The 20,337-nt window shown below is 39.5% G+C and overlaps 1 protein-coding gene across 2 annotated transcripts in view; it reads left to right on the top strand.

The window, feature by feature from the left end:
* Positions 1 to 20,337, top strand: part of CRB1 (crumbs cell polarity complex component 1) — a 256,838-nt gene that overhangs the window by 217,195 nt on the left and 19,306 nt on the right. For both annotated transcript variants that reach the window (XM_032613001.1, XM_032613006.1), the window contains exons 9-11: positions 1,138 to 2,044; positions 4,837 to 4,965; positions 8,424 to 8,550. In XM_032613001.1, coding sequence (XP_032468892.1) covers positions 1,138 to 2,044; positions 4,837 to 4,965; positions 8,424 to 8,550 — 1,163 coding nt within the window. The remainder of the gene's footprint in view (positions 1 to 1,137; positions 2,045 to 4,836; positions 4,966 to 8,423; positions 8,551 to 20,337) is intronic.

The following is a 20,337-nucleotide window of genomic DNA, read 5'->3' on the forward strand; positions in this document are numbered from 1 at the left end:
CAAGCTTCTAATCATGACTTAGTCTTCCTGATGACCAGCCTGCATCCAGGCTCCCCCTAGGAGCCCACCCAGAGTCGCTGTCTCATTAGAACAAAGATGCTCCCAGTGCAGTACTCTTAACACTTAGGAATTTACCAGGGTTTTAGAAGCCCTGTGTCAGGAACCAGGGGCAGAGAACAGGAGATCTTTTTTCTATTATTGTACAGATGAGAATAAGGACAATGCATCCATTATAACAAATGGAAAGCAGAGTGGATCCAGATTTGTTAGGTTTACAGATTCGGTGGGAAACTGAAGCGGTTCTTCTTTCTCCTGTTTTCTCAAGAAAGTAACAAAGGAGATCATAAACAGAGAGGGTTCGATATTTTAAGAGATAAAGCAAGCTGTGAACGAGTGATCTTGTGGAATTGGAAAAACAGTCTAATAGAAAAATGCAATAAGATTGCCCAAAAGTGCTGTGGTCCCATGTGGTCACGTGTATGTGGGCGTATATTAGAGCAGAGGGTGCGGTTGTATAATTTTCCCAACCACAGGATGCTACTTGGAGTTGGGCACAGATTGGTAACTCAGCACATGACTGGAGTTTGCCAGGTGGTAAATCAGTCATTTAGAATGCTACTTTTAAGTGCCTCCCGGTCAGCTTACTCAGAAGCCAGACTCCACTGTTAATTAACTGTGTCACTTGAGGCCCAGTTTATAGCTAGACTTTTGAGTTCTTTGTGCTTGACTTCTTTATGTGCAAAATGGGTAACCAGTGCTTTATTTGTGGGAGCAGCTGTAAAATAACATTAGAAGGTACTGCATTTCAGTGGAAAAGAAATAAATGATTTGGGTTTTGGCATCTGACCACCCAAGTTTGACATTCTGGCTTAATTATCTATTAGCCGCTTGACCGTGAGAAAATTACTTAACCTCTGTGAGTCTCACTTTCTTCTTCTGTAAAATAGAGATGATAATAACAATGAACCTATATTCGAGAACTTCATATTAAAAATAATATAAAAGCAGCTAACAGAGTGCCTAGCCTGTATCAAACAATCCATACATGACGGTAGTAACGCGATGATCATTAAAGGTACTTAGGCAAACATTACAGATTTAGTAAAGTTGCTGATTGGCGTTGCCTTCTCTCTTTAGGTATCGCAAATGCTGTTTTTAATGGACAAAACAGTGAGATATTATTCAGGAGCAATGGGAATATTACCAGAGAACTCACCAATATCACATTTGGTTTCAGAACAAGGGACGCAAATGCGATCATATTGCACGCAGAGAAGGAGCCTGGATTCCTTAATATTAGCATTCGGGATTCCCAGTTATTATTTCAGCTGCAGAGTGGCAACAGTTTTTATATGCTGAGTCTGACAAGTCTGCAGTCAGTGAATGATGGCGCGTGGCACCAAGTGACTCTCTCCATGACAGACCCACGGGCCCAGGCTTCCAGGTGGCAAATGGAAGTGGACCAGCAAACACCTCTTGTGACCAGCGCAGTGGCTACTGGGAGTCTCAGCTTCCTGAAGGATGATATAAACATTTATGTGGGTGAGCGAGCTAGTGACAACACGCAGGGCCTGCGAGGGTGTCTAAGTACAATAGAAATCAGTGGCATTTATCTCTCTTACTTTGAAAATGTTCATGGTTTCATTAATAAACCTCAGGAGGAGCAGTTTCTCAAAATCTCTACACATCCAGTGGTTACTGGCTGTTTGCAGTTAAACGCCTGCAATTCCAACCCCTGCTTGCATGGAGGACATTGTGAAGACACGTACAGTTCTCATCACTGCACCTGTCCCGTGGGATGGTCAGGGGCACACTGTGAACTCGACATTGATGAATGCCTTTCAAACCCCTGTATCCATGGCAACTGCTCCGACAGAGTTGCAGGCTATCGCTGCAGGTGTGAGCCTGGCTACACCGGTGTGAACTGTGAATCAGATGTAGACAATTGCCAGAGTCACCTGTGTGCAAACGGGGCCACCTGCATCAGTGACACCAGTGGCTATTCTTGCCGCTGTCCTGGAAATTTCACAGGAAAATTCTGCAGGTGAGTATAATATCCACATAAAGTGTGTTTCGAGCTGTGTTCTACATCTTCAAACTGGAAAGCTCTCCGCCCAGGTATGAACATACAGGCTGTGCTGAGCAGGGGGTGACAGTCAACGGCCATCACAGTTTGGTCTTGCGAAGACAGGATCTCACCTGCTGGCATGTTCTACAAAGAGGAAGGGCAGGGTTTGGACCAGACTTTGAGCAAAATGTTTTCTCAGTCATCTCTGTTAGAATGTCTCAGGAACTACAGCCCCAGAGTCTGACAGCCTTAAGGCCTCAGGAAACAAATACATTTACAACAAATGCAAGAGCTGAATTTTAGTATTGTTGGAGGAAGCATGACTCCTACCCCTAAGAGAATACTCTGGGGTATTTCAGGCAGGTAAACTCATATAATTCTGAAAAGACTATGTTAAAGTATAATTTCAAAAGGGTGAAATCATGACTCTCAGAATGAACGTTTTGATGACTTTGTCATTAATTAATGAGGGAACCAGTAAGACAAAAATCAAAATGTCAAAGAATAATCTAATCATATACATAAATATGTCCATATAATATATATACACGCTTGTAAATAGGGATGAGGAAATGAATTTACCAATAAATGCAAAAATTTTTAATAGCCTATAGGGCAACAAAATTAGTACTTGAACCACACTATTTCTACAGTGTGACAATGGACTGTATCGCTTCAAATTCATTTGCACTTCAATGAACAAGATCCATTAGTATTACTATAATTTTCTACAACTTACAGAGTTGTGAACTAGCTTGGTAAAGAAAACCTGAGTCATACACATTAGAAAAATCAGATAATCTTAGAGGGTCTTTTATATAACACCCAGCATTCCACTGAAAGAATACCCAGTGATCTCTTTTGCCCATTTCAAAGCATTTCACAGTTTTTTCTAAAACTATAAAGCTTAGTTCTGGCAGTCACATCCGTTTCATGTAATATAAATAGAAACAGGAATGAATATTTTCCTGCCAAGTCACACTGCTTTGTATTTCTATGTAAGTAGAATTCATTATTGTTTTTATAACTTGCTTTGAATTCACTAAACAATTGAGTTGTTATAGGCACGTGAGACGGTTATTTCTAGCAAGCAATAGATTCCAGAATGTGGACAGGAAGGCCTGGAGTTGGCTGGCAGCCTGCAGACATTACACTAATTCAGAAGTGGTACCTTAACTGGATGAATCTCCTAGTAGACAGAATAGGTAGCCACACCTGTAAGAAGATGTATTTGTCTCCATAACATTTATTGCTGTTCAGAGTCTGTGAAGGCATGACACAGGGTTAGGTGCTGAGTGTTGACATTCCAATAAAACGTCACTTCTCATGAGTTAACCGACTCATTGGCCAACAGGTAATCTGAATGCTTACAAGCAAAAGACATTCAGGATCAAAATTAATAGTACTGCCATGGTGACTTTGGATAAGTAAAATAAACAAATATGCCCCAGTAACCAGTGCTGCAGTATCTTTTCTGCCTAATTCATCAAAGTCAAGTTTTCAAAGATTAAAGTTTTGATTCAAAAGTACTTTGTAATGAGGTTCAAAATTGTTTATTAAACATATGATGTATGCAAAACTTCATATTTGCATTGCTAATTGACGTCTTTCAATGCTGGTTGATGCTTTTGGCTCCTTTGAAAAGGCCTTAGGATATTTTCTTTCTTTTTTTTTATTTTTACATCTTTATTGGAGTATAATTGCTTTACAATGGTGTGTTAGTTTCTGCTTTATAACAAAGTGAATCAGTTATACATATACATATGTTCCCATATCTCTTCCCTCTTGTATCTCCCTCCCTCCCCCCTCCCTATCCCACCCCTCCAGGCGATCACAAAGCACCGAGCTGATCTCCCTGTGCTATGGGGCTGCTTCCCACTAGCTATCTACCTTAAGGTTGGTTTAAAGTCGAATTGATTAGCTCTTGTGGGGAGAGACACATATAGACACATATAGACCGGTTTCTCCATATTAGCTGCAGCACGCACAGCAGGACAAATTAGATTCATCTGATATTTCCTGAATATTAACTATGTATCCAGTTCCATGCATAACATGCACAGTGGGTCGAAGGACCTGAACACCATAAAATCTTTTTAACCAGTTCCTTCACACCACTGGATTTTATCACACAGTAAAGTTCTGCTTAGCTTCTAACAATTTGTTCTGACCCTTATAAGGATTCCTTAATATATACAGCTCTGTTGATAAACAAAAGAGCCAAGCTCAGAATTCACACGTGGTCACCACTGAGTGCCATGTACAAACCTCCTGGACAGCACATGGCTTGCATTCTGATGAGCTGTGAGTTATTAGATGGGGGCAGCAAGTGTTGGCAGGGCAACTGGACTTCAGCTGTGAAAGGCAATGGAGAAATCACATGAGGGCTTGGGTACCAGAGTCCTGTCCTTTCTTTCCTGGCCTTTATAGAGATGCAATTTTCCTCTGGCCCTAGCTATAGAAAATTTCTTTCCGGCGCTAAATTAATTGCCATCCCCCCTCCCCACCCGGCATAGATCTTATCTCACGAATGAACACTGGGTAGCAGTGGAAGATGGTTAGCCATGCTCCGAAGAGCGCAGCCCTCCAGCAGGAGCTGTGGACTGAGAAGGTGATTCTGGAACAAAGCAACACAGTTAAGCATTCGTGGCTCAGCCAGACTGAGTACCTAGTTAGTTTGGCATTGACTATATACATGAACTTTTCTAAAACGTTTTCATAAATGAAATGAGCAAGCTGGACAGTGTGGCTGTTACTTTTCTCTCTAGATACACCAGATTACCCTCAGCAGCCTGTGGGAATGAGAAGACCAACCTCACGTGCTATAACGGCGGCAACTGCACAGAGTTCCAGGGTGAAGTAAAATGTGTGTGCTGGCCAGGTTTCACTGGGGAATGGTGAGTCGCAGCAGAGCTTTATAGGAGAAAAGCCTGGGCTGAACAACAGAGAGATTATGCAAAGTTTATTTCTCCTCTAAATTTTCATCTCAGTTCCCATAGGAAAATCCGTGCTGAAATATAGGTCCGGACAGAGACAAACAATAAAAAAGAAGAAAAATTACAGTTTAGGTCAAAGTCAAGAACGCTTTTTTAGCTGACTTAACTAAGGAAATATGTCTTCGAAAACAGTAAAATGTGATATTGTTTTTTTAGAGGTACTTCTGGATGCGTGTTTCTGTCCCACTAAATCTAGTACGTGATGTAGACACGCTTGTTGGTGAAGGTAGAATGTAATAAACCTTAAAGATTGCCCCTAGAATTACCTTCAACCCTAAAAGTATACGCACTTTATCCAGATGAATCTACCTTTCCCAGAGAAACCCTTCAGCTCTGCTGTACCCAATGCCGGGATTGTCGGTATGGGGTTGATCGCTGGCTGGTTTCGGTCTGTGACTTGCTGAACATGCAGGCAAATTTGCATATGCATTTGACTGGCTGAGGTGAGGGCAAGTGCAAGAAGGTGCATATTCCGTAGCTTTTATCGGATTCCCAAGGGGATCAATGTTCCCAGAATGGTAACAAACTGGGGCTCTACGAGGTAGAGATACTGTAACAGCAGGTAACAGATACGTAGCCATTTTTTTCTAGTGCTATGCCAGGCACCGGGCAAATTATTATTATTGTTAGTGTTATTATTGTCTCTAATTGTTATTATTTCCATTTTGCATTTGTGTAAACGGAAGCCAAGAGGTTAAGTGACAGGTCAGGTGCCAATCCAGACACGTGCTGCTGCAAGGTCGCACTGCCTTCAAAGCCTCTGCTCACCTGTAGATGTGCTAGCATAAATGTAAGACTAAATCTTTACTTGCAACACTTAAAAGAAAAGGGAAAGAGTTCTCCTCCATCTCATATATCATGCAGGGTAAGATAATACTGATCTCTGATCAAACTTCCTCCGAACAAATTAGATCAATTCAAGTCCAACGCATTGGACAAAGAGATCTTGACTGAATTAATTTTCCCCAAAAGAGTAGTTAATAAAATAATGGGTATACTTTTGCTCCACAACAACTAGAGTTTGGATTAATTTGAATTTTCTTTTTTTCAACCAGTTCTTTGGGCACCACAGAGATACAGCTCTTTTGTCACATTTACAAAACAGCAGGCAATCTTGGCCACACCTGCATTTTTCCCTTCCGACATTCAATGATAAGGCTAGCTAGCTCTAGCCTTCAGGGCTTGCTTTCAGTGGTTGGCTCTAAGCGGCACAGGCAGTCCGAGTATCCATGTGCATGGAGTTGTGTAGCCTAGAGTCACGTTCCACTTTTCATTGCACCATATTATTAACCCAGAGACCATTCGGTTGGCCTCCAATCCCACATATATCAAAAACACTGCAAAGATTTTCTTGTCCTAAAATTTGAACAACACTTTAACTATATATTTAAGTGCTGGTTACTTCCAGCCTTCAATGTCACCATTTAATGCTTAATGGCACATTAATGTTTAATGGCCAATGCACAGAACTCATTCAAAGCCTTGGCTTATTTTTCTCCACTACTCACACCTTATTCCTATTTACAATAAACATTTCCCTTTCCTCCAACGTTTATTTGTTTTTTAAAAAAAGAAAGGTATCTGGCATTTAAATTCAAATTGTTGACTTGAAATGTGGTAAGAAAAGGAAGCTCAGCATTTCTGTTCCTCTCCCAGGAGTCTTTTCATCCGGATAAACTTCTCTACTGAAAATGGATTTCTAAAATAGTGAACACATGTCCCATGGATTCTGTGCTTTCACAGTCCTTCTCCATCATTAGTTAATTCACTGGATGCCAATGGATTTATTTGTTTTGATTTTCTACCTATTAATAACCTCTAATGAAAGCTCCAATAATGTTTATAATGATTGTGTGTATATTGTGCACTGTTCAGCTCAAAAGAGAAGTAGATAAGAAATAGAGAAAGAATAGCTGGAGGAAAGCTAGAAAATACTGGGCAGTCTCCCAAGGCCTGGGGGGATGTGACTTCCATAAAGTCCAAAGATATTGAAAAGCTGTCCTCTAACAAATTGCCTTCTCTTCTGTCGGGTTAGACCTCCAACTCTGTGCTGTCACCCTGGCAGGTTGTACATGATGGATGCTGTGAACACTCTGGCCCACCCAGGGCAGGGAGTACTTGGCAGGCTCCCTCGAGCTGCCGAGTTATGCTCCGGTCTAATCAGAGGAGTCTCCTTCCAGCCCAGAAACCTAAGCCAAAAAAGGAAAACAAAATGTCTCAGCTATGCTTGGTATCTAAGGGGATAAGGAGCTGTTTTTCTGGGAAGAAATCTTTTTCCCTTTATGCCTTGGGTTGGCCCTGCCCAACCTACCACCTCATCCCTTCAGTTTGAGCCTAGGGATTAGTGGATGACCCAGGCACGCACGCTTACCTCTTAGGAGGTGGGGAATGAAAAATTGTTTACAGTGGACTTCAACCTTGTGAGCTGCTCTATAGAGATTCCCAAAGCTGAGGTTTTGTATGAATTTCCCAAAGTAAGAAAGACGCCTCAGTTACCCGTCTATCCCAAGGCCTAGCAGGGGGTTTGGCACATGGTTAAGTGCTAAATAAATATCTGCTCAATGAGTGATTGGGGAGTGATTGAATAAAACACAGTACTTCATGGAAAATTAGGGGGGAAATGACAGTGTCCTGGGGAAGAGGAAAGTTTCTATTTACCTTAGAATTGATGTCACTTGTTTTTGGAAAATTTGGCTTTTGAAAATCATTCTCCCTGAGCATGCAAATATTACACTTAGCTATGAAACTGATTTATTAGCAAGTGCAAGCTTCTATTATCTATTTTGGCTTTTTGTTAAAAATGGGTTTCCCAAGGATAATAATCCCAAATCTCTCAGAATAAACCAAATACATTTTTCTGTTTCTGAGGGGCTTTACCCCTTCGCCTGGGGGCACTGATGCATCAGAACCCTCACAGCTGCAGTGGAGGTCTGCTCTGTAGACGCTAGGTCGAAAAACTACAGCTCACTCTCCTGGTCCCCGTGTACCCCAAAAAACTGAACTTTCATAAGGTGGCAACGACACTAACACTCTTGAGGGAGAAGTTGACTTATGCATGGCCCCATTTTGTCTTGGTTTCCAGATATTTGCACCTGTTTTCTCTTTCTAATTAACTGTGTGTGCGTCTGTGTGTGTGTGTGTGTGTGTGTGTACAAATTATTTTCATTAAAAGAAAAATTTGTGAAAGGAATTTTGAAGATTATCTCCCACATTATCGAGCATATACAACAAAGGGCATGGGGATTGGTCAATTACACCACGCTGGTCTAGGTGAATCAGGCCAGAGTTCTCCCTCCCCATTCATTTCACAGCCAACTTATTGAACTGGGGCCCGGGTTTCTGCTGTTTCCGTTTTCAAGGTGTGAAAATGACATTGATGAGTGTGCCTCCGATCCCTGCCTCAATGGAGGCCAATGCCACGACTTGCTGAACAAGTTCCAGTGCGTCTGTGATTTGGCCTTCGCCGGCGCGCGCTGTGAGCTGGACGTAAGCGGCCTCTCCTTCTATGTCTCCCTCCTGCTCTGGCAGAACCTCTTCCAGCTTCTTTCTTACCTCATTCTGCGCATGAATGATGAGCCCGTGGTCGAGTGGGGTGAACAGGATGATTATTGACGTACCTGTGAACATTCCCAAACTTCAAAGCCATGAATTTCAAGAGATGCCTTGAAATAAAAACCATCTTGAAAATCAAAATAAATTCAAGGACTATTTTAAGCATATTGCAAGCACTTTATGAGTATGTCAAGTATTTACCTATTCCGGCTCTAAATGCAAAAAGAATTGTTGTTCTTAATATGAGCAGAAACATCTCACTGTTGAGAGTATTTAGTACAAATGTGCCATCATTCTTAGCGCTTCTGTATTTGAATGACCACTACAGTAAGAAACAACTTTCTCCCACACCCCATTCTTGTGTGTGCTTTTACAATATAAGTTGCCCCCATTCGCACTCATCCTCAGTCATTTATGTTCTTTCATTCCTATCTATTATTCATGACATGACAATTTGAAAATTACTGATTAAACTTTTTGTATCCATCTATGCTCTTATACAAGCTGTTCAGATGAAGTGTTGCCAGTTCTCTGGTAAGTTAAACTATATATAAAGAGAAAGTGGGAAATTCCATGAAATCCCTCAAAATCTAGAAAGAAAATTTTCTAATACAATTCGTATCAATTCTCAAGTTATATACCTCACTAGTATAATTTACAATTCCATAAAAACCTTCCTTCCTCAGAAAAAATGACAGATAAAACCTTTCTCCATTTCTTTTTCCTGCAGTATTTTCTATACAAATAATAACTTTTCGTTAATTGCTTACAGATTTATGAGCTTATCGACATTTCTATCAAATGGACTAATCTCAATTGCTTTTCAATGCATATTCAATAAAGAAATAAGCATTATTGTATATGCATACACTAAAAATGTAAATTATAAAGCTTGAATTTCTTGGAGGCATATTTTTCTAAAATTTGCAAGTAAATTTATCCTCTTCAACTATCTGAGAAAAAAAGCATAGTACCTATTATAATCAAAGTATATTTGGCATTATGACTTTTTTAAGAAATAAATACCTGAAATGACAGATCTACAAAGTAAATTAATAAGGTATGCAAAGATTAATATATTCTTGCTTAGAGCATATAAAATAGTAATTAGAAAATAACTTTATTTGCTGATATTTTTATTGCTTCCACACTGCATGTTATCATTTATGCTAAATATCTTTGTGTGGATCTACCTTCCAAAGGAGCCATTATTTGTGTTCATTTAAAGGGAAACTAATTTGATCCTATGAATTAATTTAGAAAGCAACTATAATTACAATGGCCCACCAAATATCATTTTGTAAATGTGTTTGTGTCTTTAGGAGCTGCCCTGGTTTGAAAATATGAGGGTAATTTATCCATTGGGTGATATCCAATACTCATTTAGTCCCAATTGTTTTAAGAAACTTGTTTTTCTTTGGAAATTACCAAGGTAAACTTAACTATACCATGAAATCAAAATTACAAAGTAGTATACTATAAAAGAAAAGGAAATATCTTCAGTTTTATTTTTCAACAATAATAGAAGATTTTATGCAGCAAATTTATCCTGTGGAGTGCTAGCAGGCACTTAACTGGGAGAGACTCATGTTGAAGTCTTTCCTTTCTACTCCCTGCTCCCCTCGCCTCCACACAGTATGTGCCATTCTGCCATCTCAGCTGATCTGTTCCAAAGCTAGATTTCATGGCAAGAGACGTGGGGAAAACCTTCCCATCAATATTTGCATTCCCATATTATCTGAAGTAAGCATAAAATTGATACAGCCAAAGTACCACATGTACAGTTTTCACATTTGCTCCCATTGGGCATATCCATAATTATATACTTACAGGTCATTCCAAATGTAACATGTTTCCTCCCAAATATATTTAAGAATCACTCACCATCTCTTTCTCTGTACAATTCTGATGGCTCTGTTGTCACTGTAATTGTCAGTAGTTGCTTTTCTGTTTTCCAATGTCTTGTCATAGCTGACTTAAAAACACTCCCTTTTCTCTGTCTTCTTCTGTATTTTCAATTGCATTGTGTTTGACTATGGCTTTTGCACATTTGCACAGAAAAATAAAACCATTGTTTCTGTATCTCTACTCCTCATCCTCTGATAACTGTCTTCATTTGGCTTGACGGTGTCTTGCACGCTAAGATGTCCACAAGCCAGGCGCGCGCGCACACACACACACCCCACATAATGAACACAGAAGTACCTGTGCTGATCACCCTGAATTGTGGTCTCTTTCCCCAGATGTGTTACTGCAGGTAAACACCTGCGGCAGTCAAGGTCAAAGTTCCATGTATTCATACTTTCCCTCTGTGGCGGGTATTCCCCTAGTTGTAATTCTAGTATTGATGACATCCTCAATTATTCTTACTATTGTTTGCATCGTCCCCACCAGAGCTAGCCATAGTTAACTTGGCTCTGAGGAGGGGCCCTCTCACCTGAGTGACAGAAATTCACACAGACTCCTCTAGACCCCATTTCTGAAGCATAACCTATAGTAGTTGAATTTAAAATTTTTTTATTTTGTTCTTTTTTAAGGTTCAACATTTGAACTAAACAAGGCTATATCTCTGTCTTTGGCCATGCCTCTTCCTTCTGTGTGTGTGTACATGAGGAGTGGTTTTTATCACCCTCCTTTTTGGAGAACAGGGAAGCTGAGAAAACAGGGAGGTTGGGAGAAATTGGTGTTTTGACAGCACAGAAAGACAAATTCACTTAACACTATCGAGAACCTTCTCTGTGCCAGGGACTGTGATAAACCTTTTATAAATACATATTTTTTTCAATATAAGGGCAACCAATATCTCTCACCTTCCAAATTCTTCACTAAATTGTATTTAAAGATCCTTTTGCCACGTCTGAGTTTTAAAACAGAAGTTATTCAGCTTTAATTTTGCAAAATTTAAATGGAGCCTCTTCTAGAAATGGTTATACATAAAATTTGAGTTTAGTGATTTAGGAAGAAAACCAGTGAAAGAAATATGAAAATTATTCTCAACTACCAAAATTATTACTAATGTGGACTAATTTCATTTCTCCACTTTACTCTTTTGATTTATTCAACAAATATCTGATGAATACCTACTATGTGCTATGCCCTGGACTAGGTACTGAGAATACAACTGTAGATTAGACACAGCACTTGCCCGCAAGTTGAGGGTCTTGTAGAGCAGGGGTCCCCAACCCTGGTACCAGTCCACAGCCCGTTAGGAAGCCGGCTGCCCAGCAGGAGGTGAGCGGTGGACAGGTGAGCTGAAGCTTCACCTGCTGCTCCGCATCGCTCACATTACTGCCTGGGCCATGCCCCTGCACGCCCCCGCCTCCGGGGTCTGTGGAAAAATTGTCTTCCACAAAATGGGTCCCTGGTGCCAAAAAGGTTGGGGACCGCTGTTATAGAGGATGTAGGTCAACAGAGGAGAGTTCCTGGGTCCGTGTTAGGATGGAACTTAGTGCCAGCTCTAGAGGAGCACAGAGGAGGGGCATTTTTGCCCAGTCTTAAAGGCAGAAGGTCAAAGAAAGTCCCAAAGCCTAAGGGGAGATTCAAAGGCGAACAGACATGAGGTTGTGTCAGGAGGGCTGGAATAGCAGGGGGCATGTCAGCAGAAGGGGCTGCAGAGGTGTGCAGTGTGGCCATGTGAAGTTGGCGGGGGTGGGGACCGGGGAGGGCGGAGTAAGCCTGAGGCTGCAGAGTCAGCATAAGTGAGTCCTTGGAAGCTGTGTCAGGGACCTAGGCTTTTCTTCCTAAGAGCAATGGAGAGTCTTTGATAGGGTTCAAACAGAGAGGTGACATGATTACGCTTGCACTTTAGAAGATTACTTGGGCTTCTAAGGAGAGAATGGATTCAAAGCAGGGCAAGACTGGACCCATAAAGACACATTCAGGAGGCTGTTGCAGCGATACAGACAAAAGGGCAGGGCACTTTAAGCTACCTTCTATAGTGAAACGGGATGTAGAGAAATGGCTTCATTTAACAAAGTTTCAAGCAGTAAGATCTTATGATTGTTTGGGAGAAGCTGTAGATCTGAGTACGTGAAAAGTTAAATTTGGTGAATGTTATTTTTAAAATTTTTGTTAGTTGAATAAATGAATACATGTAAGGTCAATGGATTATCCAAGTACAATTATTAGTTAGTGTGAATATTCCAGTCTGAAGTTCAAGAGACAATGGCAAGCTGGGAGTATACATTTCGGAGTCTTATTATAGATCTATTGAACTTTTGCATTTTATTCTCCATATCTGTATTATTTTTTGTATTTTTGAATTTTGTTCACTTGTATTTTTTTAGTATTTTTCCAGCTTTGTTGAGATATAATTAACATATAACATCCTGTGAGTTTAGGGTGTCCAGTGTGTTGGTTTGAAACACTTGTATTTTGCAAAATGATGACCACCTTAGCATTAGCTAACACCTCCATCACATCACATGATTACTATTTCATTTTTGTGGTGAGAACATTTAAGATCCTCTCTCTTAGCAACTTTCAAGAATACAGTATTATTAACTATATATGGTCACCGTGGTGTACATTAGATCCCTGGAACTTATTCATCTTACAACTGAAAGTTTGTACCCTTTGACCAGCATCTCTCCATTTTCCCCACTCCTCAGCCCCTGGCAGCCACCATTCTGCTCTCTGCTTCTTTGAGTTCAACATTTTTAGAGTCCATATATGAGTGAGATCATACAGTGTTTGTCTTTCTCTGTCTGACTTGCCTCACTTGGCATAATGCCCTCCGGGAGAGGCCACCAAAGTGAGAAGCCCACGCACAGCGATGAAGACCCAACGCAGCCATAAATAAATAAATAAATTAATTAATTAATTTAAAAAAAAGAATATATTTTTTGATACAATAATCTACTATGCTGCTTCCTTTGAAACTGAAAGACTAACACCATCAGTTCTGCCTCATTCACCCTCTGAAAGGCATCTTTATCATCCATAGCCAGAATGGACTGGGCCTTGGATGCTTGTCCTGTTCTTCACATGCTTTTGAGAGCAAACTTTGCGGTTGGCATTGCTCTGCAATCAGTCAGTTTCAGGCAAGATCTGTAATCGAATCAAGGCAATAACCAGGGGAAAAATAGAGCATCTGGGAAAGTTTATTTGGGTGGTGTTTTTCTTTTTTAACTCTTATGGTAAAATCATGATGTTAGAAAAATATTCCATTGTAAGTGTAGGGTGTCCTCTGAAGGAATATTAAGATAATTCTCTTTCAATCATTACACGGAAGTACATGACACTGAAATATTAGACAGAACCACATGAAATTGCATATTTTGCAAACATGGCAACTTCATATTGTTTTACCTATTACATAAGAAGGGTCTGATAAGTGCCAGGATGCTTCTCCTAAATTTGGAATTATTAATGCAGAACAGAGAATCAAAGAGTTAAAAAGTTCTCATAAACCATCTAGTCCAACTTCTTTCTAAAGAAGATGAAGAATCTAAGGCTCAGAGAGGGTATGCCTTACTTGATGTCTATTCATGTCCTTCCCCCCTTTTTAATTAGCTTTTTTTTTTTTTACTGCTGAGTTGTAGGAGTGCCTTACATATTCTGAATATTAATCCCTTATTAGAAAGAGAGTTGGCAAGTATTTTCTTGGAAATTTCATAGGCTGTCTTTTCACTCTGTTGTTTGTCTCCTTTGCTGTGCAGAAATTTTTAAGTTTGATGTAGCTCTACTTGTCTATTTTTGCTTTTGTTGCCTGTGCTTTGGGCATTGTGTTCATGAAGTCATCGCCATATCCTATGTCAGGGGTTTTCTCCCCTATGTTTTATTCTAAGAGTTTTACAGTTTCAGGTCTTATGTTTAGGTCTTTAATCCACTTTGAGTTCGATTTTTGTGTTTGGTGTAAGATAGAGTCTAATATCAGTTTTTTGCACATGGATTTCTGGTTTTCCCAGCACCATTTGTTGAGAAGAGACCATCCTTTCCCTGTAATGTATTCTTGGCACCTTTGTCAAAGATCAGCTGACTATAGATCCAAGGGTGTATTTCTGGGCCCTCCATTCTGTTCCATTGGTCTATATGCCTGTCTTTATTCTAGTACCATACTATTTTGATTACTTTGTAGTATATTTTGAAATCAAAACTTGTGAGGCCTCCAGGTTTCTTTTTTCTCAAAATTGTTTTGGCTACTCAGGACCCTTTGAGATTCTGTATAAATGTTAGCTTTTTTTTTTTTTCTGAAAAAAATGTCATTGGGAATTTAATAGGAATTATATTGAATATGTAGATAGCTTTAAGTGATATGGACATTTAAACAATATTAATTCTTCCAATCCATGAACACAGGATGTCTTCTCATTAACTTGTGTTGTCTTTCATTTATTTCATTAATATTTTATAATTTTCAGTGTACAAGTCTTTCAGCTCCTCGATTAAGTTTATACCTAAGTGAATTATACTTTTGGTGCTATTATACATAGGGTTGTTTTAATAATTTCCTTTTCTAATTAGCTGTTCATTGCTAGTGTATGGAAATTCAACTGATTTTTGTGTGTTGATTTTGTATCCTCCAACTTTGCTCATTTTGTTTATTAGTTTTACAAGTTATTTGTGGAGTTTTTACAGTTTTCTACATATAAGATGTCATCTACAAACAGACAAATTTTACTTATTTCCAATTTGGACGACTTTTATATCTTTTTCTTGTCTAATTGCTCTAGCTCAGACTTCCATTACTATGCTGAATAGAAGTGGCGAGAGTGGGAATTCTTGCCTTTTTCCAGATTTTAGAGGGAAAGCTTTCAGTTTTTCACCATTGAGTATGTGGTCTTTTCATTTATGGACTTTATTGTGTTGAGGTAATTTTCTTCTATTCCTAGTTTTTTGAGTGTTTTTATCATGAAATGGTATTGAGATTTGTCAAATGCTTTTTCTGCATGAGTTGAGATGATCATGTGATTTTTCTCCCTTTATTCTGTTAATGTGGTGTATTACACTGTTTAATTTCATATGTCAAACCATCCTTGCATCCCTGGGATAAATCTAACTTGATCATGGTGTACAATCCTTTTCATATGTTGTTGGAATTTGTTTATTAGTATTTTGTTGTGGTTTTTGCATTGATGTTTAGCAAGGATATTGGCCTGTAGTTTTCTTTTCTTGTGGTGTCTCTGTCTGGCTTTGGTATTGGGGTCATGTTGATCTTATAAAATGATTTTGGATATGTTCCCTCCTCTCCACTTTTTTGGAAAAGTTTGAGAAGAAATGGAGTCAATTCTTTTCTTTATTTTTATATTTTAAATTTTTAAATAATAATAATTATTTTTTTTGGCCGCACTGCACGGCATGTGGGATATTTGTTCCCTGACCAGGAATCGAACCCGCACCCCCTGCACTGCATGCATGGAGTCTTAACCATTGGACTGCCAGGGGGGTCTGGAGTTAATTCTTTTTTAAATATTTGGTAGGATTTACTAGTGAAACCATCTGGTCCTGTGGTTTTCTTTGGTGGGAGGTTAAAAATTGTCACATTTTCGGGCTTCGCTGGTGGCACAGTGGTTGAGAGTCTGCCTGCCGATGCAGGGGACGCGGGTTCGTGCCCCGGTCTGGGAAGATCCCACATGCTGCGGAGCGGCTAGGCCCGTGAGCCATGGCCGCTGAGCCTGCGCGTCCGGAGCCTGTGCTCCGCAATGGGAGAGGCCACAACAGTGAGAGGCCCGCGTACCGCAAAAAAAAAGAAAAAAATTGTCACATTTTCTACTACTTACATTAATAACTCCAGTTTCTCCCCCTCATAATCACGCTGAGAGGCATTATTATCTTTATTTAAAGATAAATAGAGACTTAAAGAGGTTACCTGAATTGCTCAAGGCCAAATATATAGGAAACATCAGAGCTTGGGTTCATCAGAGTCTTCCATTTCTCATGCTAAAGAAAGGTTTGAGATCGCCAATTAGAAAGGGGATGTAGGGATAATTAGCAGGAGTTCCTTTGTTATTGTGGTCCAAATTGGCAAAAATAAAAAATGTTAGCCATCATCAAGAATGGTTTGGAAAACCAAACAGGAACTTCTTTCCAATTCAACCCTGAAACTTTGGTGCCTATGACTGTTTGCGACACCTCTAGAAGGAAAAGGGAGGTGACTGTGTAATAGAAGATAGGGGATTTGAGGAGTGGGCAGATGGGTCTAACAACAAAATTCCTCTTTATTCTGGCTAAATGAAGAGTCTGAACATTCATGTAAATGAATAGATGGCCTGATTGAGGGAACCTGTTCAGAAAGTCCTAGATTTTCAGGGTGGGAACCATTCATTGAAACACAGTAAATCTAGCAAGTGATAGGAAATTCTTCTTTATACTAATAAACTTAAACAAAATTCATTAAATTAAGAGAGCAAAGCAGAAAAGAAAAATAAACTCGGCAGGGACTTGGGACTTGGGGTTGTTTGTGGATGACAGAGTCATGCACGGTTTCTGAGAGAATTAGGGTCGTGTTTGATCCAGAAGGCTGATGTCAAGGGTGACGCCGACCGGCCCACATCCTCGAGCTCCTGATGGGAACAGAGCACTGGCCAAGGGCACAGCATCTTTCCCTGAACAGCAGTCTCTCTGGGCTCTCAATTTGACTTTCAAGAAAGAGGCACCCAGAATGACATTCTCTTCAAATCACAGTTTTAAAAAGCCCCGTCACTTTTCACTGAGTTTCCACTAATTAGCATTCAGGAAGGAGTAAATATAGCACTAACACAGGAAAAGGTTCTTAAATGTTATTTTGATGTATCTCAATCACTGAAATCAGGTCTGATTCAGTTCACTAATCTGTTTTCCTTTCATCTTTTCACACATTATTAAGATTTCTGCTTCACCAACTATAATTAATGCTCTTCATTTCTTAATGTGAGGTCATCGCCACCGGCTTCACAGAAATCATGTAACATAGAGTTTCACCTTCAGAACACATTTCTTCATGTCAGAACACATTTCTTCATGTGTCCAAAGTAGAACGGAAACCAGCGATAGGGAGCAGGGCTCCTGGATTGCAGGCGTAAGTGAATTAATTGGTTGGCGTTAAACCACAGACAGCAGAGGGAAATAAGCAGGTTGAAGTCTGCCGCTGAGTTGACTAGCTAACCAAATCATACAGCTTTTTAGCTACCTGTCAAATCAGTTCTCATCATTAAAAAAAAAAAAAAATCTCCCTGAAGTGATCCTTGCCTTTTGCTACAATATTGGACTTTGTGGAAACTGATTTCTAAAATCAGCTATTTACCCATTCATCCACCATTATCAAGGGTCTGCTATAAACAAGGCTCTGAGCCAAGCTTGGTGAGAAACTAAAATAGACGCAAAAGACACGCTCCTGCTCTGAAGAGCTTGGACTAAGGGAACTGGGTGACTTCCACGTATAGCTCCACCCACACAGTTCTCCAATTCTGTAAACCATGGAGATATTTGAAGTGAACGTAATGTCGTGTGTTGGTTATGACACGGATGACTGTACTACTTATTGTTCAACGGGAATACTTTGAGAGGGAAAGGAAGCACTGTTCATCATTACATTGGCACAACAGCCTGAACTGACATTGTTCTAGGAAAACCGAGACACATCCTAGTTATTCCCCCTGGAGAAGCATCATCTCTCTACCTGGGAGAAGCATCATCTCTCTACCTGACACACTTCCATTCTCTTCAGAATGTCACTGAAGTCGATCACAGATCATTTTAGAAATCAGATGACCACGTTACAAACCAATTAACTTACCAAAATGACTCAAAGTGAATAATGAAGTTGATTGCATCTTGTTATCATTTTCTTGAGTTATTCCGCTTGCTTTTTACTCAAGAAAAACTTTTGGCATCGGTTCCATCTATTAAAAACAGAGTTGTGATCAACAAAACTGAAGACTACTATTATGCAAGTGGATATCATGATGTCGTCTAGTTCAACATAACATGAATTTAGTTTCTCCTAATTTTTCTTTTCAAAAATGGAGTGTGTAAATTCTCATACAGTATGGATTTTCTTCTCGACTGACTTATAGTGGCTTTAGGAAAGGAGGCTGCAGCTCACTGAATCCATTGCTAACCTTTTTTGGGAGAGCCAAAAACTAGGCACACTCTAGGAAATTTCATATGTGAACAAATTTAAATATCAAGATACCTGACTTGAAATTCATACTTGTTTTAACTTTATTTTTCCTTGACACTTTTGTGACTCATAATGTATATTTATGGGTTATATGTATATTATTTTCCCAACCTTGATAAAAATAGAAAAATTCTTTCCTTCTAAAAAGGCATAAGGATCATGGCTACTATCTTCTTCTCACATTGTAATAACTGAACCACAGATTATTTCACGTGGGATGGAAATCTATTGGAGACTAACTGTATAGAGGAAGAAAGCACCGTGTTAAATATAACTCCTCCAAAAACAAACAGGCTATTTGCAAAGAAATATATTTGATCATTTGGAAAGCATATTCATGATTGTTTCATTGTCTACCTGACTTTAATTTAGTTGCACATAAATCTCTGAATAATATTACTCCCACCCACTTCCCCTAACATTTTTTGATAATCCTATGCTGATAGCAAGACTATATTATAAAGGAAATCTGAGGTACCCGTATGTTTGTTATTCAGAGTGGCAAAGCACATATTAATTTCTGATGAATGAATGAAGTCACTCTGGTTGACACCTAAAACTCAGGAAAACATCTGTTTTAAAGCTAGTATGTTCCCTCAAATTTTTCAGTAGCCAACTTGATGTCGTGTATAGTAGATAATAAATATTAACTAACTAATATAATGAATGAAGTGTTTTTGAGGTGAGTTCAAAGTGGCAGTTTCTAACTTTGAGAACCGTTTGTGTGTATGTGTGTGTATTCAGCCTGTCCCATAGTTATTAAAATTAAGATGAAACTGATAGTGCATATATTAAGTACAGAAAGTTGGCCCATTTTCCCCGCCAAATTCACAGAATGAAAAAGGCAAGGCTTGGTCTTTAGTAACCCCTTTGGTGATGGTAGGGTCTTGAGGATAAGTGATCTACATTCTCCATTAGGGGAACATTACTTCCATCCAAGAAACAAATGCACAGAAACCCTATTATTCATGTTGAAGTGAAATTTGATATAAATTGGCTCTTTCCTGAACCATTTCCCAGAGGAAGCTTAGATTCATAAAGATGTGGGCTCTCACCTCTAACATAGTCACGTGGACACCCAAGGACACTCTCAGAGCAGCCCTCTGGGATATATTTAATTTGACTTCCTCTTTGCTTTTAGGAAAGCATTCCATTATAGAAGAATGGATAGGGCCCCTAAAAATCTTAGTAATTCAGGAGAGGAGTGTAAGTTTTCTTCTCTTCAAAGATGAATATGTTGAATTGTTAAAATCCATGTCCTTTTAATTCACCTCCTCTAAAACCAGTAGGAACTGACCGCTGTTGCAACTTTGAAAAAAGGCGTTTTAAAGAATCTGTTGTTCTTTGCTCTGTGAGCTTTGAAATTCTTGAATTTCATCCTTCTTTGCCTGGTCAAGTATATATGTGCTCAGAACTTGCCAGTGAAGGCTTCCTTTCTCTTCTCCCTCCCCGTCAGGGCTGGGAGTGCCTTCACGCTCCCACACCATCCCAAACACACCTCCATCGTAACATTTAATGGTAACAAGGCTAATAAAGTTTAATAACTGTAGAGCTTACTCTGAGCCAGCCACTGTGCTAAGGGCATCTCACACATTATCTTAATTATTTGTCACAAAAAT

The sequence above is a fragment of the Phocoena sinus genome, chromosome 1 (genome assembly GCF_008692025.1).
Source record: "Phocoena sinus isolate mPhoSin1 chromosome 1, mPhoSin1.pri, whole genome shotgun sequence".
In the NCBI taxonomy this organism is placed as follows: Eukaryota; Metazoa; Chordata; class Mammalia; order Artiodactyla; family Phocoenidae; genus Phocoena; species Phocoena sinus.